Consider the following 25,241-nt stretch of genomic DNA (forward strand, 5'->3'; position numbering starts at 1 on the left):
CTTAAATTTTAGTATTGGCGTAACTGAAGGTACAGGAAGAGTGATGAATATAGATGGTAGCCTGAAATCCTTGTGAAAGAAATGCTGTAAAATATCATAATTTCACATGTGTACAATTCTGTTTGTTGGGGCACTTTCCATGACTAGCAACACAGCTTGAGATCTAAATATTCATTTCAGTTAAAAAAATTAAATAAAATAGAGCATTCCACTGAAGCTTTCAGATGACTGTGGTAAGAAACAATGTAGGCTTCAGGCTAGCTATTAAAATTAAAGTAAAATTCACTTGAACAAAACTGCAGAGAGTAAAGGTGCTATGCGAAAAAAAGCACTAGTTCATGATACTGCCCGTTGAAAGCCATTAAAAAGGACCTAGTCCTTAGTGTTTCTCTATTACACTCCACCCGTCAAAGGGAGAACCTAATTTACACCCTCCAGTTCTCAAAGTCTCTTTGGAATGGGAAGAGAGCATTATCCTTATTTTCTAGATAAAGGAACTGGTTTATCAGCTTGCCCTCAGCAAGAAGCAGAGAGTGGAAGAAAATTTGGCTAGGATGCAAGTACCTCAAGTGAGGGCAGACATTTGAAACCAGCTGTCTCAAAATGTGCTCTCCTATTGTGAGGGGCTGGTAGTTTCAAGCCACAGCTGAGTTTCCAGCCTGCATTCACCCAAAAGTCTCATGCATTATCCATAATGAAGTGGGGGAGAAGACACGACTTTCAGAGCTTCCCCCCATTCTAAAACCTGCCAAGTATTCAAAGATGGAAAAAAAAACATCATTAGAGCCCTTGTATTAAAAATTATTTATTTAGTGATCTGTACATGGGGTGAAGCAGGGCCTCATACAGACCTTCAAAAAAAATCAAGTAAAAACATAAATACATATTTTCTTACAAAAATGAGATTTACAAAATATACATACTGCACTTGTCTCACACGCTTGTTTTTTTTCTTCCACGTGCACATTATAAAAGACAAACCAAGCCCTGCAAGTCTGACATCAGAGCTACTGAAGGATTTAGCTGATGGGCCCATTCCTCATGCTCAGACTACTGGTACACCCTCAGACAGCAGCAGTCTGCCCCCTCACCCTGGACAGGTTTTTTCTTTTTAAAGTTTAATTCTAGATACTTCTCCCCCAAAAACATGAAGAGCAGCTATAGGGTGGAGACTTGCCAAAAATCCAGAATGTCCTATTTTGTCCTTAGGCAAGAATACACACACACATATATACTTATAAAAACAACCCTTCAGTGAATATAAAGGTAAAGTAGTATGCAAAAAATAAAATATGAACAAGTCAACATAAAAATTTTCAGAATAGAAAAATCTGTCACATTTCAAAAAGAAAACAATGCATTTGATGATAAATTTTTGAATGCTTTTCCTTCAAAGATTGATCACTGGAAACTCAAACAGCTGTGTTTTAGCCAAAATGAGGAGGCTCCTCACTTCAGTAACTACTTGATTTTAAACCCCAACCCCAGCCTCCCACCTGCACCAAGAATCATTGCCATGCAGCTCAGGGAATCTGAGGAGCAGGCAAAGGGTCCATCGTGAGCCAAAACGATTCCTCCTGTCCCCAGAATCCGGCTGCGTATTGATTTTTTTCTGCAGTGAGCTCACTGCAAAGCAGGAGAGGAAGCAGGTTTATGGGAAGGAAAGAAAAAAATCCTATCTTTACATTACATATTTTAGTGGCTCTTGTTTTGGCAGGTGCTCTCAGGTAAGCTCTTCTTGCCCTCTAAATCTTGCATTTCCTTCAGCTTAGAAAAGTGACCCATGTTGAACGGTAGGAAAACATCCTGCCTCCGCCTTTTTTCATAAAAGGAATGTTTATTTCTGTGAGCTTCTCATATCCAAGGGTGAACCTCAACGACTTCTTTTTGTTAGTTTGCCCATAAAAACCGATCCCATGCTTATGCCTTTCTACATAGAAAACACTTTTGTTTCCCCCTTTGTCTCCTAGAACAAAGGCAACGGGGAAAAGCCTTCTGCTGAAAAGCAACAAGTCATTTCTTTTCAGGGTGTGGAATAGCAACCCCCTCCTTCCCCACAGCAGCAAGAACAACAGACTGAGAGCCAATTTTTTACTTAAAAACAATTACAACAATTAGAGGTATCGCTGAGGTAAAAAGGATCTTGTGAGCTGATAGAACAGAGGCATCTCCCCAGCACACGAGCAGGCTGTAGCCGGCTGTGCAGTACTCACGTGATGGCTCTGCCGAGCTGGAAGGAGCAGGCAGCGAGCTCAGGCTCGGGAGTTACCCTGCCCATGCTGCAGTTTGGCCCCGGCAATTCAAAGAGCTTTTGGCTACTTCTTGGCAGGGGTGGCTCAACAGATCTGGCTTCCCCTCCCTCTTGTCCAAAGGAAGGCAGGATGATTTTAGTTGGGTTGGAATTTCTCTTCCTCGAGGAGCAGCAGGAGAGAAGTAAGGAGATTTCTGCGTGAAGGACTCCTGTCCCAGCAGTTGCCTCTTTTTCTGTCCTCTCCCACTTAGCTGGTCATAAGCACCACTGGACATGGTTTGACTGATCATTTATGCAATGATTTTTTTTTTTTTTCAAACTTTCTGTGAGGAAGAAAAAGTTTGGAAAAGCCTTCCTTCCTCCCACTTCAGGGAGCCATTGCCCTACCCCTATGCTGAGTATCCGTCTCCTCTGCGTGTATGCTTGTGTGAGAGTGTGTGTGCCAGAGGGGACAGGGGGGTCTCATACCGCCGTCTCGCCTTTGCTGCCGGTACTGAGTCTGTGGTAGAAGCGTCGCCAGGACTGAAGGGTTTTGCCAGACCAAATCCAGAAGCCAGTCGTGATCCCAACAATCATGGTCATGAGGTACTTGATCATGAAGACAGTGAAGTCTGGGCTCATAGGGGCAAAGTGGCTGGGACAGGGCACAGCATACGTTTTGCAGGTCTGGAGGAGCCACGTCTTCTCCCAGGTGCCACGGAAGGCCTGCTCGTAGAAGTAACACGCCAAGACAATGGTGGCAGGCACTGTGTAGAGGACACTGAAGACACCAATGCGCACCATCAGCTTCTCTAGTTTCTCCGTCTTGGTGCCATCATGCTTCATGATGGTGCGGATACGAAACAAGGACACAAAGCCAGCCAGCAAGAAGGAAGTGCCAATGAAGAGATACACGAACAACGGTGCCAGCACAAAGCCCCTCAGCGAGTCCACACTATAGATACCTACATAACAAACCCCACTGAGTACATCCCCATCCACCTGCCCCATGGCCAAGATGGTGATGGTTTTGACAGCAGGCACAGCCCAGGCAGCCAGATGAAAATACTGGGAGTTGGCCTCAATGGCCTCATGACCCCACTTCATGCCAGCAGCCAGGAACCAGGTGAGGGACAGGATGACCCACCAGATGGAGCTGGCCATACCGAAGAAGTAAAGGATCATGAAGAGGATGGTGCAGCCTTCTTTCTTGGTGCCTTGGGCCACAGTGCGGTAACCATCCTCAGAGAAGCGCTCTAGACACACCACCCGCTCCTCCAGCAAAAAGCCTGCTGCGTAGGCCACGGCGACCATGAAGTAGCAGCCTGAGAGGAAGATGATGGGCCTCTCCGGGTAGCTGAAACGACGCATGTCTACCAGGTAGGTGAGTACGGTGAAGAGGGTGGAGGCACAGCAAAGCACAGACCACACGCCCACCCACAGCCGGGCAAATCGCACTTCTGCCTCCTTGAAGTACATGAGCCCATTGGGCCGGGCTGGCTCACAGGGGGCTCCACAGTCCCGCTCCCCCAGGAACCGGTAGCCCAAGTAAGAGGGCACTTTGAGCTGCCGCGGACAAGAGAAGGAGAAGCCAGAGGGTGGCTGCGGTGGGGTAAGAAAGTCAGGGAGGTAGCCAGCTGTGGGGTGGGCAGTGACCCCCCGACCTGCCGCACCACCAGGTCCTGGTGGGGCATCCGACGTGTTCTGCCCCACGCAGATCTCACCCGCACCGTGAACAGGGAAGTTCTCGCAGCGAAGCCGCTCTGGCCACTGGAAGCCGAACTTGTTCATGAGGGCCTCACAGCCCTGACGGGCCCGCTCGCAGAGGGAGCGGCAGGGTGGGATGGCCTGCTCCAGCACGGTGCAGACCGGCGCGTACATGGAGCAGAGGAAGAACTTCAGCTCGGGCGAGCACTGCACCTTGACCAGCGGGTAGAACTGGTGCACCTCCAGCCCTGCGTCCTCCTGGTTGGTGTGGCCCAGCAGGTTGGGCAGGATGGTCTGGTTGTAGGCGATATCCGTGCAGAGAGGGATGGAGATGGGCTGGCAGAAACCGTGGTCCGGCACTGAGATGCCCTTCTCGCCGTGGTACTGCTGTGCTGTGGCACCCGCGGGGGTCCCCAGCAGGGCAGCCAGCAGCGCGGCCAGCCCCAGCAAGGGGCAGCCGGCGGCAGCCGCTCCGCCGCATTCTCCTCCAGCCTGCATTACTGGGGCGGCCGGGGGCCTGAGGAGGCTCGGGGAGTCTTTCAGAGCCGGCCGGCGCGACACCCCAGGGGCATCAGCAACCAGAGGGCGGAGGCGGGGCCCCTTCGGTGGGGCAGGAGCGCGGCGACGGGAGGAACACGGCTGAGCGCCGGACCTGCACGACTTTTTTCCTCGGCTCCGACGCGGCGGCGCTTACAGAGCGGTGGCGGCGCTACTCTAGGCGAAAGTTTCCGGAGCTGCTCTCCCCGGAGAAGGCAGCAGCGGCGGCGGCGGCGGCAGCGAAACAGGAGACGCGCGTGTAGCCCAGCGACGCTCTGGCCAGCTCCGCGCAGGGTCCCGCGGCGGCGGCGAGGCGGAGGCACTGCTCCCTGCACGACTGCACGGTCCCGGGGATTTAGGTTACGGCTAAATGGATTATTACCGCGCCCGGCTGAGCCGTGTATTTTACTTCAGGGCTTAAATAACTTTCAAAATCCAATTACTGCGCGATCCTCCCCGCGGCTCGGTTGGGCTCCGCTCCCGATGGACACCGCTGCGGGCTGTGCGTCCGAGGTAGCCGCGCGCCTCCCGGTTCAGCTCGTTTCGTTTCGTTTCACTCTGCTCCGCCCGCTGCCCCGCCGCCACCGCCCGCTCCGCGGCTCCCGGCCCGCGGCCGCGCCGGCACACAAAAAAGGCGCAGCTCCGCGCGGGCCCCGCCCCCGCCGCCGGCCTCATTCACAAACCGCGCCGGGGGCGGGGCCCGCGGCACCCGCCCGCCAATCCGCGCGGGGGGGAGGGGCCGCGCTGGGGGAGGGGAGGGGAGGAGCTCCCGCCAGGGGGAAAAAAAGTTGGGAACAACTTTTTCCCATCCCCGCCGGGCCGGGCCGGGCGGAGCCGCCCGCGGCCCCCACCCTCCGCGCTGCCCGGCACAGCCGAGAAGGCGGGCGGTGGGGGGGGGGGCAGCTCGCTCAGGGTGGCCCGAGCAAACTAAAATTAACTGGCTGCTTTCTGAGCAGGCTTTGAAAATGCCAACAGCTGCCTGTGCCCGGAGTTACTAAAAAGGAAGGGAAAAAAATAGAGTAAGGGAAAAACCTCCAAACGCAGCGCCCGAGTACATTTGCAGAATGATCCTGTTGCGTAGTTGAGATGTTCGTGACTGTGCACCATCTCCTCCCCAGTGTGGGGGGTTCGATTTGTTATCGCAGCATGACCGTTGCTTTTTGCTGGCAGAATAAATGCTTTATTCATGCAGATCTAAGCCCCAGCTGGGGGAAGGCAGCTTTTTTTGAAACGTCCAGTGTTACCTAAGCAAAGAGGAGAAATTTTAAATCCCCATTTGAGCTGCTGCGATTCCTTAAGAGACTCAATTAAACAGTGAAAAACCAGGAGTTCCTCTGTGAAAGCACCCTGCCTGCAGGAGAGAAAATGGCATAGGTGAGGAGACCCGTTACTGGCCTGCTAGGCCAAGCAGATCTAGAACTAGACACCAGCATACATTTGCTAAGGACAGGAATGTGGGGTTTGCAGCATAGTTGTGTTTTGGGGTGCACTGCCAAAGCAGAGAGCTGGGACCATTCAGCCTCTGTGCAGGCAGAGCATGTCTTCGGCAGCACAGAAGGGCTGTGCTTGATAAAAGCTCTGCAGCAAGGCCTGCTTCTGCTTCACTGACCCATGAGAGTTTGTGCTCTCCGATAGGCTCCAGCCAAGTATTACTCAACTTACCCCATCATTCCCTTTGAGGACAAAGGTCCCCCTGAACTACAGTACTCAAATTCTTACTTTTACTCCTTTGCTCAGGACTGTGCTTCTATAGCAGCTAAGGAAAGACACCAATCCATACCATCCTCCAGGGCAGTTAAAGAGAGCAGGGTTTGGCTCAGGGAGCTCCAACTGCAATTGTTAGACAAATGTTTTCCATATCCTCTACTGTTCAGGAACAATGTGTCCTCATGCCAATAAGACCATGGTGCTGCAGCTTTTGTTACATTTCTTAAGAGAAGCTGACAGTTATAAACAGGCTTGCTAAAATAAATATACTCCTCTTAATGGAGATATTTTTAAAGATAATACTGTGCATATAAAAAAATACATATGGGAAGGACTAACTAGTCATGGCTGCAACAGTTTCTTCTGGAAAAGAAATGTCTTCTACTTTCTCAGTTATAGCTGTTTAAGAGTGCCTTAGAGAAACTTCACTTTTTCAAAATTTTAAGGCTTTTTGTCAAAATTCCTTGCTTTTCTACCCAAATTGACTAAGAAGATTTTTGTGATACTCTTCACCTAAATAACCACACATGGGATATATTTACATGAATTTGTCTACTCTGTTGTTTGTTTTTTGACCACTGGTAGCTTTCAATAAAATTATTCTTTCCACAGATTTTTTGGAGGTTTTTGTGGGTTAGAGGGTTTTTTTGTTTGTTTTTTTTTTTTGTTTGTTTTTTTTGTTTGATTTGGGTTTTGTGGGTTTGTTGTGTTTTGGGGTTTTTTGTGTGTTTGTTTGGGTTTTTTTGTTTGGCTTTATTTCATTTGTTTTGGGGGGGGGGGGAGTTTGGTTTCCTGCTTATCCCTTCTACCCCCCAATTTGTAATAATCACCTTAAAGCCTCTCTTTTCCCCTTTGGCTTATAAGACTGTCTTCATCTGCAAAGCACTTTGTGATATTCTCTGTGAAAAACATTGGATGATATGCTATGTTTCACTGGCAGGGAATGACAATGCAGAGAAGATAAAACAACATCAAACTTTCTGCCCCATGGATTCCTCATTCTGATTTCTGTATGTAAAGAAACAAGTTCAGAGCTAGTAAAATTCTATTGCAAGAAACTCCCTCTCAGCAATGGGGATACAGTGACAAGAACTATTCAGAGTAAGGTCAGTCAAATCAAAGGCAAGGCTTTAACTGGACTTTTGTTTACAAGACAGGGCAAACAGCATCAGTGGCTCCCCCAGTTTTCTACTGGTCCCATTTGTTAGAGTCATTCATCCAAACCATGGAATGAACAAAAAGATAACTGGGATCTCTGATACATGCTGTGAAAATGTAGAATGTAGAATCAAAGTGAAGCAAAAGGGGAAAAAAAGTGAAAAGGTAGGCCAAAAGGAAGAAGGATTATGTCCTAGATTATTTCTTAGGGAGAGAAGAATGTAAATTTATCACACAGGATGATGCTGCTAGGTCATCCCAGATGTCAGGAATATGCAACATTCAGGAATGTGCAACAGGATTTACTAAGATGGATGAAGTCTCTTGGATATGTTACCAAATTCCACGATCTTTTTTCTGTTTAGACCCATGGGGAGATGGGAAACAATCACAGAGAGAGGCAATGGCAGTTGCCTCAAAATGGCACATTGTGATATAAGAAAACCCCAGACTCTTATATCAGTCTAAAGCATCCTGACAGCTTTCAGAGGACAATAAAGAGAAGGGAAAGAAAAAGGAAAGGAAAGGAAAGGAAAGGAAAGGAAAGGAAAGGAAAGGAAAGGAAAGGAAAGGAAAGGAAAGGAAAGGAAAGGAAAGGAAAGGAAAGGAAAGGAAAGGAAAGGAAAGGAAAGGAAAGGAAAGGAAAGGAAAGGAAAGGAAAGGAAAGGAAAGGAAAGGAAAGGAAAGGAAAGGAAAGGAAAGGAAAGGAAAGGAAAGGAAAGGAAAGGAAAGGAAAGGAAAGGAAAGGAAAGGAAAGGAAAGGAAAGGAAAGGAAAGGAGGAGCAAAATTCATGATTCTGGAACACAGGTTAGCCCAAAAAATCCAGAACCTCTCTAAGTACCATCAGCTACAGTTCAAACGGCAACCTGCAAAATTACTTAAATTTCCTCACAACAGGAGGAATCCTCATCAGCACAGTAAGCACAGCAGACAGGTTATCAGTCACCCAGAACAAACACACTGCACTTTGCAGCATCTGACAAGTTGTCTATTGCAACCACAGAGGGTTCAAAAAGTTTTCTCTAAAAATCTTCTAACTGCTAATGGTCTAAGTAGACCATGGTCTGCCAGCAGTAAACCTTCACAAGCAAAATCCTGGCTAGTCCTAGATTCCAGAATAAATTTACAGTCTCCAGTGTTGATACCAGCTCTGGAGCTGTCTGACTAGACTGTGCATAGGGAGGAATTGTTAGGAACAAAAAATTATCTGTCTTTTTACTCATTTAAAAATAAATCCAGTTCGACTTCCAAACTAAGTCAAAGTGAGGAGTGGCATCCCTACATTATGTCTTTTCCTGCTCTTTTAAAGTCTTCTTAGATGGTGCCAATATAATTTTCCTTGTTTCCTATCCCATCTGATAGAAAACTTTTCTCATGGGGGGAGGGAAATCAAAATAAAACACCTCCTCTTGGCCCCACCACTTATTTTGTGTGCCTAAGGGAGAACATTTTCAGGCTACCTGTTGCAAGGCTTTGAGTCCTCCCTGCCCTCAGAAGAACAAAGGCCATTGCTTCCCCCCTGTCCTTTCCACCCACAGAAACTTGCTGGACCGCACCTCACTTGACCTCCTGCTAACCAGCACTGCCAAAGTCCCGGTGCCACCGTCTGAGCTGTGAGATTTTACCAGTTACTTTTAGTAAATAACTTTTATGACACTTTTAACCTCTACATTTTGAAGCATGCTTATATACAATCTTACATGATCAGACAGGCTATTGAGCTAAGAACATCAAAATTTGCACTCCCTAAAGCTTAGTGGAGAAGTGCCTGGAGCCTGGGGGAAAATTATGCATTTGCCTATTTTACATAATTATTTGCATAATTAGAAATAAAATAAGTTCACAGTAGTATATCTGCTTGCATTTCTTTCAGTCTGATAGATTAGTCTAAATTGCATCTTGTCGGAGCTCATCAAAGAAATCCAGTCTTTCCGTAGTGGAACAGGAGAGCCTCATATTTCATGGGCAGGGAGTGGGAAAAGCAAAACCCTGCCCCCCACCACGGAACCCTTAATTTGAAATTAGATGGAAGACATAAGAAACTGATTGAAAAGAGCATATGGGGAGGGCACAGGTGACAAAAGGAAGGGGATGCTGCTGGAGGGGATGTGGCTTCCCACAGCGAGAAAGGTAAAAGCCGTTTGCATCATGGATTTATAAAATAATTATTAGTTTATGAAGTAGTATCCCACAGGATACAGGGAAGTAGCACATTTATGGTCACACGGGGGAACTTTAGAAAGCATTCACCAGGATGAGCTATCAGGCTGGTGATTGCCTTTATCTCTACGATCCATGAATAAGAAAACAAAACCTGATCTGTTCATTCCCGGCTCAGCAGTTCGTTGAGGACATCAGTTACATTTTAACCCTTTCATGATACTGTGAAATCCCTTGTTTCTTTAAACTGAATTTAATCTGCTTTCTCAGAGGTTTAGGTCAGAAGGCCTTTGCTTCCTATAGAACCCAGGAAATCCCTCCCTGTGCTAGTTTCTTAGGCTAGGTGCCTTTTTAACAAGACAAATTCTCTACTGACAGCAGTATTACCAGCCAGGCCCTGTCACCATCATGTCTGGGTGCAGTATACTGCAATATGAAGAAAGGAATATTCCAGAAACAGTTGGAAAAGATGACATTTGTGTCTACTTACTTTGCTTATCCTGTAAATCTTAAATGGTGTTTCTGACCTAGAATGTTGGCTAGACACTTTCTAGACTGCTGTAGCTGATTTTGGCCAATTCTGTATACACTGGGATATGTGATATATCAGCCTGGGCAACACCAGGAGAAAAACTGCTTGGGATGGACCTCCCCAGACTCCCTGGGCTGACCACCTTTTCTTGGTTTTTGCAGGAGTCCCAGTCTCTTAGATGCTCCAGCTTATCCTGAGATTCTCCCAGTGTCTGTGAAATTTATTCACATATATGCAAAGGTCTCTAGCAGAGTCACTCCTTGCTTTATAATTCTAAAACTATTAGAGATACAAGCAAAAATAAATATAGCATTACCTACCTGCTCTCATAACCATGCAATGTTTTTTAGGAAACTAATTAATGTCTTTGTGGTTGAAAGTCCCCTTCCCAGAACTATATTCCCTCAAACCTCTTGTCCATGGTATCATGGATCCTTGACCTAGTCTGGGTATCTATCACACATCCCTTTTTCCTCCAAAACCCAGTGATTCTGTTCCTTCTGTGTGATTCCACTTTCTATAAACTCCCCTTCAGTTTCTGAGGTCGAAGACAAATGCTGTCACCTGATCTCTATGTCCTCCCCGAGGGAGCTGCACCATTACAAAACCCTGCAGAAAAGTTGTTGAACACCCTAGGTCGTGGGGTGGCTTCGTGTGGTGAAAAAACTTCTCCTCCAACCCGTGCTTCCAAAGAAAGGCTCAGTAGTCTTTTGTTGTTTGGTCTCATGGTTGTTTATTGCAAGTTATCTAAAAGATTGTCTTCTCGGGCTGCTGCGGTTTGCTCAGCAGCTCAGGCAGAGGCACACACACACCCTGACACCCTCTCTGACTCCCAACTGCTTCTTCTCTCCCCCTCCCAGGGCTGCTGCTGTCTTTTATATGGTACATTATGTGTTACATGTTTACAGTTTTTCCCCAATACCTACTACCTATATTAAATGGTGCTTTTCTACTCTAAACCAATCTGTGAGTGCCAACATCATCAAGAACATGGAGGTAAGGAAGAAGAAAGAGGAAGGACAGGACCAGCCAAAATCCCTCCATCTTAAAACCTCTGACCCCCATGTACAAAACAGAAACCCCCTTGTACAGGTGTTAAAACCCCCCTGTACAGCACTAAAAAATTCTTCCCTCTACTTTGTAACTACTTCTACTATAATATCTAAACTTTTGTGATTTCTTGTTCTTCCTGCAAGGTTGGTAAATCATTCCATGGCTCAAACTCAAACTCACAGCTGTTTCCAGCTGCCTGCCAGGGTCTCAAATGCTTCTGACCTGGGCCTGGAACCTCCAAAAATGTCTGAGGGACATTTTGAGTTCCAACAAAAAGTCTGCAGAAAGACTAAAAAATACTGGCTCTCCTTCCCTGGGGCAGCCAATTCCATAGAGCTGTCTCATTTGTCAGCTGCCATTAAGGCAAGCAGTCTCTTACCCGGGAGCATTTCTGCATGCAGGTTTAGCAATGTAAGGCTGTTACAATTGAGGTACATAAAACTTAAATGAAAAACAGCCAAGTTTTTCAAGTGTGTGCATGAATTTTCCCAGCTCACTGCAGATGGTGCCACAATATTTTTGAACACTGAATTGCGTCTTGCTGAATTGTGTCAGCCCCATGGCTGGTGTGGACATAGTGACTGGTTGCTCTGATCACTGTCCTGTTGATTCCCTTTGGTTGTGAGGGCTGCTGCAATGGTCAGATGCATTGTGATATGTCTTTTGTCATTTATGCCCAACCTGGGTTTAATTTTGTCTTTCTATATATTCATCTATTTGAGGTCATATTTTAAATCTTCTTTAATGCACAGTCTGAATGCTTGCACATGTCCTGTTTGAGTCTTCACTCATTTCAATGGAGACAGCAGGATACTCATCAAAGCCCCTATCTCTGTTTATGTAGAAAGAAGACCTGGATTAAGCCCAAAATAAGAGATGGGAAAGACCCATTATATCTATTAGGTCCTGCTATTACACATGATAGTGGTATAATTAGTCTAATTTTAAATGCCTGGAATAATGGGACTCTTGTCATCTCTCTTGGGATGTGGTTCTACCGTCTAACAATCATACAGGCAGGAAGCCACTGCCTGATGTTCAAACAAATGGTTTATCTTTGCTTGGTTAAGACTCACTAAAGATGAGTGCGGCCACCAGAAACATGTTGTTTCCAAAGCTTAGAAAACAAGGGAAGAAGAGCTGTTATTCAATACAGAATCTGCCAGATGTGTAAAGAGGCTAAGGAATTTCTAAGCCTCTGTTTACAAAATCCTGTCTCCTCCCATGAATGCTTAAATTACCTATCACTGCTACCATCCTATGTTTAGTGTGAAATTTCCTTAAGGACTCCACTTTCAAAATTGGATTGGAAAGAGAAACAAACATTTTAATTCCTTTTCCCTCTTCTTAATGGGCTTGCACAAATGAACCCCTGGTCTCCACAATTGTATGTAAACTGTTATAAAGAATTATTTTTTCCTTTGGTCCCAGTCATGCTTAGGGATCCACTTGCTGTTGTGGTTCTCTGCTTCCAGGGCACTTGAAGGTTTGCTGTGTAGGGCTATTGCCTGCTGCAACCCTGCAAACCCTGGATGATGCTGCCGTGTGGAGAATTTCCCTTTCCACAGAGGCCCCCAGGCTGCAGTGACCGAACTGCATTTCATTGTAACGATGCTGTTTGAGGGCAAGGGGCAGAGGGCTAACACCAATGTTTACAGACAGCTCTCCTGAGAAACTGGAATCGTGGGGTTTATGGTGCAGCATCAAATGCTCTCCTTTACCTTTTTTTTAATCACTTGCTTTCAAACTATGATTTCTACCTTGGTATCAGCCTGCATTGACTTCACTCTCTTGGAGCTGGGACCACTGGTACTGTGACTGGTGCTGGAGATATTCAGCTGATTACCTTCCATGGAGGAAGGGGAACCAGAAAGCAGCACTTCAAATAATTTCCCTCCTCATGGAGTCTCTGCAGGGAATGAGGGCCCATTTTCTTAATTACATGTTCATTAGTATGTTTAGTGCTCTCCTCCCTCTCTTCCCCCAGCCCTGCCACCTGGGAGTTCCTACTATGTTACTGGAAAGCCACAGAGGTTTATTTAAATACCACATAGTCAGATTGGAATGAAAAGCTATGAAGCTTCCCCTCTTTAATACTTTTTGAAATTATTTATGGGCTATGCTTCTTGCCTACGTAGAAGGTGCCTTCTGAGATTCCTGCAAGTCAATGCAGAAATAGCTGTTTGAATTGAGCAATAATTAGAAGCAGATGGAGCAAAGCAAAGCATCACAGAAATCCCATTCTGCTAAAGAAACACTGCTGTCTGAAATAGATTTCCGCTGCATGTAACGTTTTCTCATATGGGCTAAAAAGAAATAACATCATATGTCTGGTTTGCACCTACCAAAGCTGGGAAATTCAAAGTAACATCTGCAATTCTGCTCTGAATTCAGTCTCAATCTGCATGCCTTTTGCAACCCCTACATTTGCCTGTACCACAGTTACAATTTCTTTTCTTTGCTTGGAACAATGGGCATTCATCAGTTACTTTTTGTGAATGTGTGTATATTTGTATTGGATTTTTTTCTCAATCTCTGGTGGATTTCGGTGGTTGTTTTGTTGTTTGGGGGGTTTGGTTGTTTTGCTTTGTTTGTTTTAAATTATTAAAATACTAGGAAAATGTTTGTGACTTAAAACACAATACAGTACTTAGTAATCCACAGACTTAGTCTGGGGAAGGTACTCAGAGCTCTGAAATCCTAATTTGCTGCCAAATTCTTATGTGCTTGATGTAGTGGATTGTTTCACTCCTGGCTTCTAAAAATAACACATCCTGCTCTCATTGCTCCCACAAATCATGCCCCTAAGTTTAGAGAAAACTCACAGCATCTCAAAGACAGCTGTACAGCTCTCAAGCTCAAATTTTAACTCTGTTTCTTGTTTGCTTTCCTTACATGAATGCAGCTGGATGCATTTTGCTGAGGGGCTTTTGTTGAACCATGTTGTTGGTGTGAGCTGATTTTCTTTCAATGATTATAACTTATGGACCTGATAGAAAATCATAAAGCCATATTTTGGTCAGCTGCTACACGTGTCCGGTAAAGCCATGGTTTTAATGGCGGACTTGTTCGTAATTATGTTGAAATTTTCAATAGGCAGGGATCCATACTATAAGGTAAGGGAGTCTTCATGAGCCATTTTAGAAAGTAACAGTTTTAAAATTGCGAAGATAGGCACTCACTATCTCTGAAAACATTCATATCGTAGCACTACAAAGTGTTCTAAGCTTGTGCTACTCGAGAGTGTTTACAAACAGGCTTGAGGATTTCACCTGGCGCAGAAGTTACTCCTACAAAAAAAAAAAAAAAAATTAAAGTATTTTGAAGGAAACTATAAAGCTTGACAAGTTGCTGTTTCCTTTCTGATGTGAGTGAACAGGCATGTGCTAGTCACGGTGAGGCCGGGGAAAGAGCCTATCCTGCAACGCTGCTCCCAGCACCCTGTTCCTCAGTGCTGCTCCTGCTTTCCTGTCCCTCAGCGCTGCTCCCAGCACCCTGTCCCTCAGTGCTGCTCCTGCTTTCCTGTCCCTCAGCGCTGCTCCCAGCACCCTGTCCCACAGCGCTGCTGTGGTGCTGGGAACAGCAATAGGTGGCATCCCTCTATTTGACCCTGCCTCCCAGCTCCGTGTTGCTGGAGGTGCAGGTTTTTGCCTGGGGTGTGAAAACTGAATTTCCAGCTGCTGATAGCTGTTACAGTTCAACTACTGAAGCAGAAATGTTAATGCTGGTCTCTTTGCCAAACTCCTACTGGTTTATTTTCATAAAGGCTGTTGCAGGGCTGGCGGGGAGGGGTGGGGATAATGTAGGGAAACGAGGTCTAATATTAAAATAATTACTTTCTGGGCAAAGCAAACAAGTCCTCCTGTAGCATCCTAGAAGCTGTCACACATGTTGGGTGATGGTGAAGGAGTAATCCTGGAAACCCTGTATGTACATTGGTAGTATTTTTTTAAGATTGCTGATCTGTGAGAATTTATGTGATGCTGTAAATTGTTTCTACCTGAATTTGAATTAGGCAGCATCACATCAGTGGCTCCTGGTTTAGGAGACAGTAGACTTTTAAAATGCACCATTGTTATCATTGTTATTATCCAAGTGCAGTGTAATCCTTGGCTCTTTCCTAGCACAACAGTAAAAGCGTTTTCTGCCCAGTGATATTTATTCATGGAAGTTATAGTAGAGAAGGATGATGACTCATGCCTGTGCCAGAGATCGATTCCTCCAGGGAGAGGACATCTACACTTAACTCAGAGCCATTGTAGGACTGCTGCTGCGTGCCTCACTGTATTGGAGCAGTTCAGATTTGGTACCAGGTTACTCCCCTTATTTGAGCTGCAAACTGAGGTGATTCCTGGAACCACATTACTTTTGGCCCAGAGATCCCTGTGAGAGGGGCAGCCACTTGCAGGAGAGCAGCAGGGAAGGGCAAGGCAGTGGGAGCTGCAGCAGCCATCTGATTTTCATGTTTCTGTGACTCAATACTCTCCCTGACCACAAGGATCAGCTCTTTGTGAATAAAATCTATAGGCGTTGGTCCCTAGATATTATGCAGATATGGTGAGTTTGGGCTCTCCAAAGCAACCTGAGCAGCTGAATAATAGCTACTCACCAGACCCCAAATTTGCTCAACAATATTCCAGAGAAGCACTCTGTTTTCCAAGAATGTCTAGGGTATCAAAGATCTAAATATTAGATTTGCTTCAAAAGCATCTCTTAAAACTGATCAGTTTTTGTTATTGTTTGGTTTTTTTAGCTAGATCCCTTTAAGATGTTCTTGGATTCTGGGTGCTCACCACCAGGACTGTGGGTGGCGGGGAAACCCAGGCCACTTCCAAGGTTTTTCAGAGGCACTTATCCGCTCCAGGGAAGCTTCAGCTGAAGCCAGGCAGCTGAGAGCCACCTCAAATGGTATTTTGTTAATAATTCCCTAGGGTATGAGAGCTTGTTTCCTAACAGGGTCAGCTAAAACAATCCAAGAGCTGGCATGGGGATTGTATAAAAATTCATTATTGCTTTTGTCCATCTTTAAAAGTATTGATTTTAAAAATACATGTTTTTCACTACATTTTTATCAAAATCACTTTTGAAAAGAATTTCTTGTTGAGAGCCTTTTCAACAAAATTCAGTTTACTGGTAGTATTTGAAGTCATCTGTTTTTCAAACATGATGAAAAAATTACAATTGGGATAGGAGCTCATATGGAAGCATAATGGGAGAAAACCCAAAATGTTTCTGAAAAATAGTTGAAAACAGTCTATGTGACAGTCTTTTCCTGCTCACTAGCATACAGCTAAAAGAAAAATCAGGTCCATTTTTAATGTAAAAATGCCCAAGTGTTTGCCTTTATAAACAGAAACAAAACCAAAAGCCGGGTAAACACAAATTGTATAGCCAAGGAACCCAAACACCCCCTTGCCTAGAGGTGGAATTAGTGGCTTGCATAATCAAGCCTGGGGAGCTCATTTTGTCATGCTCAAAGGGCCCCAATTGTGCAACAGTAGGGGTGGAGGGATCAGCAAGTACCAATAATGAATTCCCTTCATTTTTCCATTTTAAGGCCTGAGTAGAGGAAATGCAAAGCTCTTCTTTTTTTGCTCTTTCCCCCCACATTCTTTTTAAGGGTAGATGAAAAGAATGAAGCAGAAAAGAAGCCAGGTTGACACCTGTATCTATGACAGCTCAGGCAAGGAAAATAGTGGGAAAGGATCTGCTGGCAGCAATTTGAAACTGTCCCCTTCCTGACTGGGAGGCTTTGACTGATGGTGCAGCTTTGTGCAGCCATATGGTTGAACATCTTGAAGGGCTGGCAAAGAGATGCTGGTGCCAGCGCTGGGAAGGGGAACCAAGTCATTACTGAAAACCAGATCTCAGAGAGAGGAGCCATTACTACAGAATTTTGCTTCATGTTTTACTGTTCTCTCTGTGCACAGGACCCAGTGTGGCACTGCAGGAAGGCAAGGCCTTGCCTGACTGCCATGCACAGCTGTGCTGAGCCATGGTTAGAAGGAAAAGCTTCTTCCTCAGTGCTTAGTGTAGTGTGGGCTCCTCACACTGTAGCATTTCCCTCTTTGCACACTCCTTCACACCCTCCCTCTTTTTATTTACCCAATTTTGGCTTTGTTATAAGCTGCCACGTTGGTTCTCCCTATGTCACAGTACCAGGAGGAGCTTTGTTCTTCCCAGGCTGCAACAGAGACCCAAGGAGAGCAGAGAGTAGGGAGCTCCGTGACCAGGGCCCCTGGCAGCACTGGTGCCCATTAATATAAGGCAGCACCAGGGCCTGCACGGTAAGAGTTGTAATGACCACCATGAGTTCCTGCTTTCCCTTTTATTACTTGGTACATTAGATTTGTTTCCAGCAGAGAGGAGTTTATGTGTGTGTGGCTGCATCAGTTGTGTTGGACTGAGCTCCCTACATGGTTATGTGGATGGACTCCAGGGACAGAGCTGCACTTCCCCTTAATAAGCTCCTCGCACCACATTAAAGATAAAAGGGGAAGGGAAATATTTATATTCTGACAAAGCAGCTCTTCCCTTCAGGCTCTTGTTTTATTTATTAGCTTGCTCTGTCCCTCTCTTGCAGTTTTTTCTCTCTGTTTCAGTGCCTGTGCTGTCTTTTTCTCCTTTATTCACTAATTTCGTCCCTGGGAGACAGTGACAGTGAAACTTAAGAATCGCTGCCCAAGACATCAGATTCAAATTGTGTAATTCCCAGTTGATAACTACAACTCTCCCCCATCTTTGTTTTTTAACACAAAGTAGTGATTTATGGTGCTTAAACAATTGAATACATTACATCTCGTTTACTCCAATTGCTTTAGATGAAACTGCAGAAATAGGACGAGTTGGGTTTCTGATGGTTGTTGTTATTTGTTTGTTTTTTATACATTGCAACACAGATGCTGAATAGCCTCCCTTGTTTGTGTAGGCAGTGGAAACCACTATCATTCTTGTCTGGAGAAGCCCTTACTGAGGCATGACACAACTACATGGAGACCTTTTTAACCTCATTCATCAAATGCTTCCTTTCCTCTGAGGCCCTGTCCTGGGGGACCATTCATTTCCTTCAACTAATATGCCATACAAAAGGAATCTTGGGTAGATTCCTGCATCTCAGTCTCGCTCTGAATTTGTGCAAAGGTTGTTTTACTCCTTCTCTTACACTACAGAAAATCATGATCTAACTTACAATGCAAGGGAATACCAAAGTCCATGTTAAAATTATTTTTAGAGGTTTTTTTTTTTCTTTTTGTGATCCAGTCAAGTACCCCTCTACAAAGAGTGAGGCAGCAAAATTAGAGACTTGGTGCTCATAAGCTTCATGTCTCTGACATTGTTATGTTTCTGCCTCTTGTCATAGAACTGCAAAATATCTGCAAAACACAGCCTTTACACCACCAGATTAAGCGGTGTAAACTGTAAACTGCCAGATGAATGAACTCTAGCTGACTGGGGGAGTGAACTGTTTTTTACCGTTCACAATGCTGCCCTCGGAAAAAGCACCAGGGCTCTGTTTCCAGACTGATCAGGAAGGCAAAAGAATTTGTTAATTGATTTTTCTCCCTCCCATATCAATTAATGGAGCCAATCTAGTGAGATGTGTGCTCTTCTTTCTTAGTCAATTAATCCCTTTCCTTTATCTTCACAAATAATGGCAATAAAGCAATTAGCAAAGGATTTACGGGGTGTGGAATAGTGAGAGATTCCTCTGGCCCCTCTGCAGCTCAAGCTGTTCAGCAGTACTGCAATTCAGACTCCTTCTAAAGGGATTTGTGTCCCCCACCCTCGGCGGTGTGGCTGCTGAAAGCCCAGCCTCCTCAAGATGTGAAATCCCCAGCTCCTTTTCCCCTCAGGGAGAGTTAACAGCTTCGGTGCCAGTCACTGGGACAATGGCACCAGACCTCAAAGGCAGCAGACACCGGCTGCTGGTGGCACTACTGTCTCCATAGCCCCTAAACCTGTGGATCCCAGGGAAAGTACAACGGGGCAGGGAGTGCTGAGCAAGCCCATCCCCTCAATCCTGCTAGAACAGCAGGTCCCGCGCCCTCCCTGTGCTGTCCTGGCCTTGTCCCACCACTCCAGGCCATGGCCCTGGCTCCCTGAAAGCCATCAGTGGACAGTGGATGGTTCAGCTCTCCCAGCCAGAAGAGGAACCACCACAGCTGTAAACCCTGCTGGAGAGGAACATACAGGAGGAGGGAGCTGCCCCTCCTCTCTCTGACAAAGAGGTGTTGAATGGGTTTTACCATTCTCCCCAGATGTTAGGGCTCACCTGAGCAGCTATCTCCAAGCTCCCTGGCACAGCTGCCTGGATGGTGCATGCCTTTTGTGGGAAGACAGCAGCTACCCAGTGGGGATGCACTGGTGGAGAGAGGAGCATCTCCCTATGGGCTATTCACTCCCTGACAAGGCATCTGTCCCTAAGCTCATCTGCTCGAGATAGCCTTTGTCAGCAACTCTGCTAGGTTGTTTCCTTCCCTTGGAGAGGGCAGCTGAGTCCTGGTCATCTTTGTCCAAGGCAGCTATGCAGACCATACAGATTCCAGCCTCAGAGTAGAATAAGGGCATCACTGAAAATTTATATTTTGAAATGTTCATGTATTGGGTGGTTAATCTAAGGCAAAGCTCCAGGATTTCAAGTACTTTTTAGGTATGATTTGGAACCCAGTGTTTTGTAATTTCTCCATGTATTAAGGGTGTTGTGACCTGCTTCTGCCCACTTACCCTCATACCCCTATGTAGGACTTGGCATGGAGGGTATGAGAGTTGTCCCCGCAGCTGGTAGGACAGCTTTACTAGTTTTGATAATTTAATTTCACGGTTCTGAATTGTCTTTCCTTATTATTTGTCTGTAAATAGAATAATAGAATCCTTTAGATTGGAAAATACTTTTAAGATCATTGAGTTCAACCATTAACCTAGCACTACCAAGTCCACTGCTAAACCATGTCTTGAATTGCTACATCTACATGTCTCTTAAATACCTCCAGAGAGAGTGACTCTACCACTTCCCTGGGCAGCCTGTTCCAATGCTTGATAACCCTGTCAGCGAAGAAATTTTTTCTGATATTCAACATAAACCCTCTGGTGAAACTAATATAATTAGTCAAAGAGCAAATTTGCTGATAATATCTCATTTAAGAGAAGCTTTACAGGGTATTATTTTTTTCCTGCTGCTTAATGATATTACCAGCATGTAAGAATAAGCAACAAGTCCTGAAGTGCTGCAGCAAGAACCATCCTCATGTTCAACATCCACCTTTCTGCCCACACTTTGCCCTCTGCCTTCTCATCAGCAGCAGTGGTGTGTTGCTGGAAGTCCCATTTCCACCCTCCTTCTGCAGGCACAAAGTGCTGGAGATGAAAATCTGTCTCTTCTGTGCTCCTAGCTATGGAAAGTGGAAGCCTTTTTGGTTCCTTGAAAGACATGGTGGCCTCAGAGAGGCAAGCAGATTCCAGCAGCCCTGTGTATAGTGGTGAGTGAAGTGGTCCCTCCTGCCCCAGAGGCCTGAGGAAACAAGCACTGGGCTCTGAGCACCACCACCCCTTGCTGGCCCTCAGGCTTTTGAGAGAAAAAGAGGAAAATGTGTGATTTATCTGCAGCCAAATTGTCAGCTCGTGGCTGTCTAAGTCTTAGACTAGATGCTGAAAAATCAAGCAACTGACTGCAAGAACCTAAAGAAATTGTCTGTGGGCGAAGGAATGTGTTCAGAGAGGAAAGTGTCCAGCTGTCCTTCAGCCAAAATGTTTTCCCTAAGCAAAAGGTGTGGCAAGGGCAACAATGTTTGGTTGCCCTTCCGCCTCCTGTAACCATCCCAGCCAGCCTGGTTACTCTGTGCTGCTGTTGTGTGTCCTGCAGGTTTTGTGAACTGCCCAAAATCTGTGAAAATGTTGGTGAGCTCTAGAAAATATGTTCTGCTCTGGGCTGCTTCATTAGTCTAATTTTCTACCTCCCAACTTAGACTCCACAAGAATAATATTTTGATGTAATGTACATGATTTTAACTGCACAGCCACTAAATATTTCTGGCTTGGGTCAATCCTTCTGTCACTGTGAAGAAGTGTCTTGTTTTTTTTCCTATTTTGTTGCTTGCTTGCTTGCTCACTGCTGCTGTGCCTATCTCTATTTTCAAATGTAAACTTGCTGTGCCACTATCAAGTGCCGGTGAAGAGATGTGGATGTTCTGTGTGACAGTGTGTATATAGTAGATGCATATTTGTCCTTAAGGCGAGATGCAATGTTTCATCCCAAGGGAAAGAAGAATGACCTTTAGTCTGTCTGGATATTTTACAATGTGTCCTTCCTTTTCTGTTTCCTGTGAGGTTAAAGACCTGCTGGTGATGATTAAAAGTCATGCAGTTTCTTCTCTCTCTAAGTAGTTTTTTGAGTTATTTCAGAAGGATGAAAGAGGCTAGAAAGGTTTAGTTGCATCTTCCTTTTCACCCTGATGTCCACCAAGAATCAGATTCTGCTGCATTTTACTTTCTAACAAAAGTAAAACTTGGTAACCTTTTCTTTCTATTCATACCCAGCAGCGGAACATCCCCTACCCCTCCCAAACAGATTCCCAGAAGGATATTTTTTGCAGCCTTCATACCAAGCTAGCTTTCATGGTACCAGCATGGGATCTCTAGCCTGAAGCTTCTGGCACTTTGGGTCCATATATATTAGCATTGTAGCTGTTAGGACCCAAGCTTAGAAGTGTATTCCTAATTATAGTAGCAACTGTGGCCAGGGTTCATATCAGATCTTTTTCCTGGGGCTCTTTTTCTAGTCCAGAACTGCTGTATGTCTTTCTGCAGAATGCTGGCAAAGATTTTGTCAAGGATAAACACAGTAAGATAGTGCCAGAAGATCATCTGCATTGCACAGATGGTCTGCACGTGCACCACAAGCCCACTGGTTTGGGAAACATTGAATTTACTCTGCCCTGGCTTCACAGCTGATTCCAACTTGCATCATGAGCCCCTCTGACACTTCCAGGAAGTGTTGGACTTGCTTGTGGGGTCTCTACAGTTGATCTGTGCAGATGCTGTGGATGTCTGTGGTTTTTGGACACTGAGCAACCTCGGGTTGCTACCATGTAGCAGTTCCAGCTGTGTACTGGACCTGCAGAAATCCCACATAAATGTAAAGAAGGTCCTCAGAGTCTCCCTTCCTTCCAGACAAAATCTGTGGGCAGAAGAGGGCATGTCCAATTAAACCCAGACATGTTAGCCATGCTCTAATCTGTTTGCTGGATGTCTGGAAGATGCAGAGAGATCAGGCAGAAGATGAATGGTGTGGCAGTCTAAAACCACACTTTGCTGTGAGTAATGTTAGCATATTGATGCAGCCTTTCATTCTCAGTGTTTGTCAAAAGTAATTAGGGTGAAGTTCTTCACAGGATCAAGATCTGATATACTTTTCCCACTCCATATTCTCTTTTTTCCCAGTTTATAGTCTCATCTTAAGTAATTGTGTTTACTTAGTGGTAAATGTGTATGTAGAAGTTTCATTTATTAGTATTCATTCTGGCTTCACAGTATCTGGGACTCTGAATTCTCTTACTGAATCTGATCAGTTCCAAGTAGCCTGGAGATTGGATCAGGCCAACCACCCAGCATCCCAGCATTGAAACTTCCCTAAATGAGAAGGGTGTGATGAAAAAAATCAAATCAAATCAAAACAAAACAAAACAAACAAACCAAAAAACCACCCAACCCCCCCAACCCCCCCCCGTCAAAAAAAAAAAATCACCAAAAAAATCTGTCTTGGGCTCCAGGGTTGGGCTTTTGCCTACTCAGTCAGACGGCACTAAAGGAATCTCACTGGGCTATGATGTGGCTGCTGAAATTTCAAATCAAACAATAATGACCAAAAAAAAAAAAAAAAAAAAAAAAAAATCAATATTTCCAGCCCGATGTTCTGCAGTCAGGCTGCAGCCCCCCTCCCCCCCCGGACTGCAACAGGCTCCCCTAAGTCCTAGCTGCTAACTAGGAGGGGTGAATACCTATACCTTCTCTGGGCTGGAATGCCCTGTTCTTATTTCATGTCCCCTCAGATAAGTGGTGACATATTACCCACCCAAATTAAAAAACTGGCCTGGAAATATGTCAACGAAGAGTTTCCTGGTTTAAGTGCCTCTGGAAGTCACTACTCTTCTACATTTGACATTCAGATTGCAGCTGGGGCTTTCAGAAAACACAACTTGAATGAACAGCTGTGGGTCATTCGGAAGGGGAGGGCCTGGCTTTGTGGCTGCTGCCCGGAGCTGGGGTGGGGAGAGCTGGCTGTCCTAGCTTGTCCTCCTTGTCAGAGTGCTGCCAAAGAGGTCTCTGACCCAGACCCCTCCAATGGCTCTGAGAAATGTACCACCTTAGGTCTCCCTGAGATAGAGAAAATAATATTCCAAGTATTAGATTAATCAGTGATCAGGCTGGAGAGAGATTCTGCCTTCAGTGTGTTTCTTCCTCTCTGTGCAGCTCTGTTCAGGTGTAAACATTACTTTCTGGTGGCGTTTTGGCTGGCTTTGTTCTGTACGTGATTCATTCACTCAACCTCCCTTTCATCCCTGCAGATGGCTACTCTCAGATCATGAACACGCTGCTTTAAGACAATGGAAATAGGGTCTTTTGTTTCTCAGCTTTTCCTCTTTGTAAGAAGGGTAGAGGTATCTGTGGGCAGGAAAAGATGGAGTACCATCAGTTCACTGGAAATCGTCTTCCAATCAGAAAATCAAAGTGCTTAGCTAGAGCCCAGCCTCTTACAGAAGCATGTGGAATTGGAACAAAGCAAAATCCAAATTATTTGTATAAAATTGGTATCAAAAATTTGCCTGCCTTAATGACATTTTGTAGGGACAGCTATGTAAAAATTGCATTATGTTCTCCAGAGTCCATTTTTACATCTTCACACTGCTGATCCCTGGCTGAGTCCATGTCATGCAAAGCCCTTGTTGTGCTTGTTGAAATCATCTGGATACACAGCTTTTTTGCACAAAGAGAGGGAGGCTTTCAGTATCAAGACAAACAGTCTCGTGTAAATGTAGTAACTGTATGTAGCTTAATAGGATCATTCCCTAGTTCCCTGGGACTGAAAGAATAAGGAGTATTAGTTTTTTATTCTTCAGGTAACATGTTTATAACAGGTCTCTTACCTGGCTGCCATTCTATTCCTTTCTGTTACTAAAATTAAGCTGCTGAAATCTGTAATATAAACATGTACATACCTCTGCTACAGTATGCAATGTCCCAGCCTTCTAAGAGCAATATACAGTATAATAATGCAGTAAATATAGGTCATCTTCAGCAGATTGTAGCTTTTAGCAACTGGAACAATCTGATATGCAAAAAGGAAAGAAAATTCCCAGTGTGGGCATCAGAACTGTTCACGTGGTGTGAACACACACGCTTGAACTGTGTAAAGACACAAAATAGTAGGGGTATGATGAAGAGCTACATAATAGCTGAAGAAATATTTGCAGTATTTTGTATTAAATAATAACTGAAGCTTACTGAATTTTCTAGGATGTCTTTATTATCCCATTTATATAATAATAGTTGGAAGAAAATTCCCTGCCTTCTAGAAGAACAGTTCTGTCTCTGGTGCAGTGTTTTACTTTTTACATGTAAAGATTGACATTGACAAGTGACTTTTTTCTAAGTTATGAGAGGGAGGAAAAACAACCATTTTGAGTGTGGACTTGAATGAACTGATCAGCTCTCTGAATTACCTCAGGTGCCACAGCACCAGAACCCATCAAAGACCTCTCCAAACTGATTTTGAAATCAGCTTTTACAATCACGTTGAAGTTCACCTTTTCCTTCTTATTTCATGGCAAAATGATAGTGTTCCACTATCAATCAAACAGAAAATACACAGCAAAACTCTAATTTTAATAAATTTATTAAGGATTAGCTAAACATGAAAAGCCATTAAGAATGCATTATCTGTTTTCATAACATGAACCTTGTGGGTTTGTTTAAGTGAAAACTGTTGTATTACATCAGTTCCTTGTTCAATCTATAGTTTAGAAATTAATCTCTAGTGAGTGTCTCATCTGCTGCACTTTTCCTCATGACTTTGTATAAACACATTTATTTATTATATTTTGGCTGTAGTAATTTGCTGTGAGCTGGAATCACAGCTCTGGAACTGTTCATTAGGAAATAGT

The 25,241-nt window shown here is 44.8% G+C and overlaps 1 protein-coding gene across 1 annotated transcript; it reads right to left on the bottom strand.

Moving 5' to 3' along the window:
* Nucleotides 1–789: 789 nt before the first annotated feature.
* FZD7 (frizzled class receptor 7) lies at nt 790–5,112 on the bottom strand. Its single transcript, XM_002187901.7, has one exon. The coding sequence runs from the start codon at nt 4,433–4,435 to the stop codon at nt 2,714–2,716; it is 1,722 nt and encodes a 573-aa protein (XP_002187937.1). The 5' UTR covers nt 4,436–5,112; the 3' UTR covers nt 790–2,713.
* Nucleotides 5,113–25,241: the final 20,129 nt, after the last annotated feature.

The sequence above is a fragment of the Taeniopygia guttata genome, chromosome 7, assembly GCF_048771995.1.
Source record: "Taeniopygia guttata chromosome 7, bTaeGut7.mat, whole genome shotgun sequence".
Lineage (NCBI taxonomy): Eukaryota > Metazoa > Chordata > Aves > Passeriformes > Estrildidae > Taeniopygia > Taeniopygia guttata.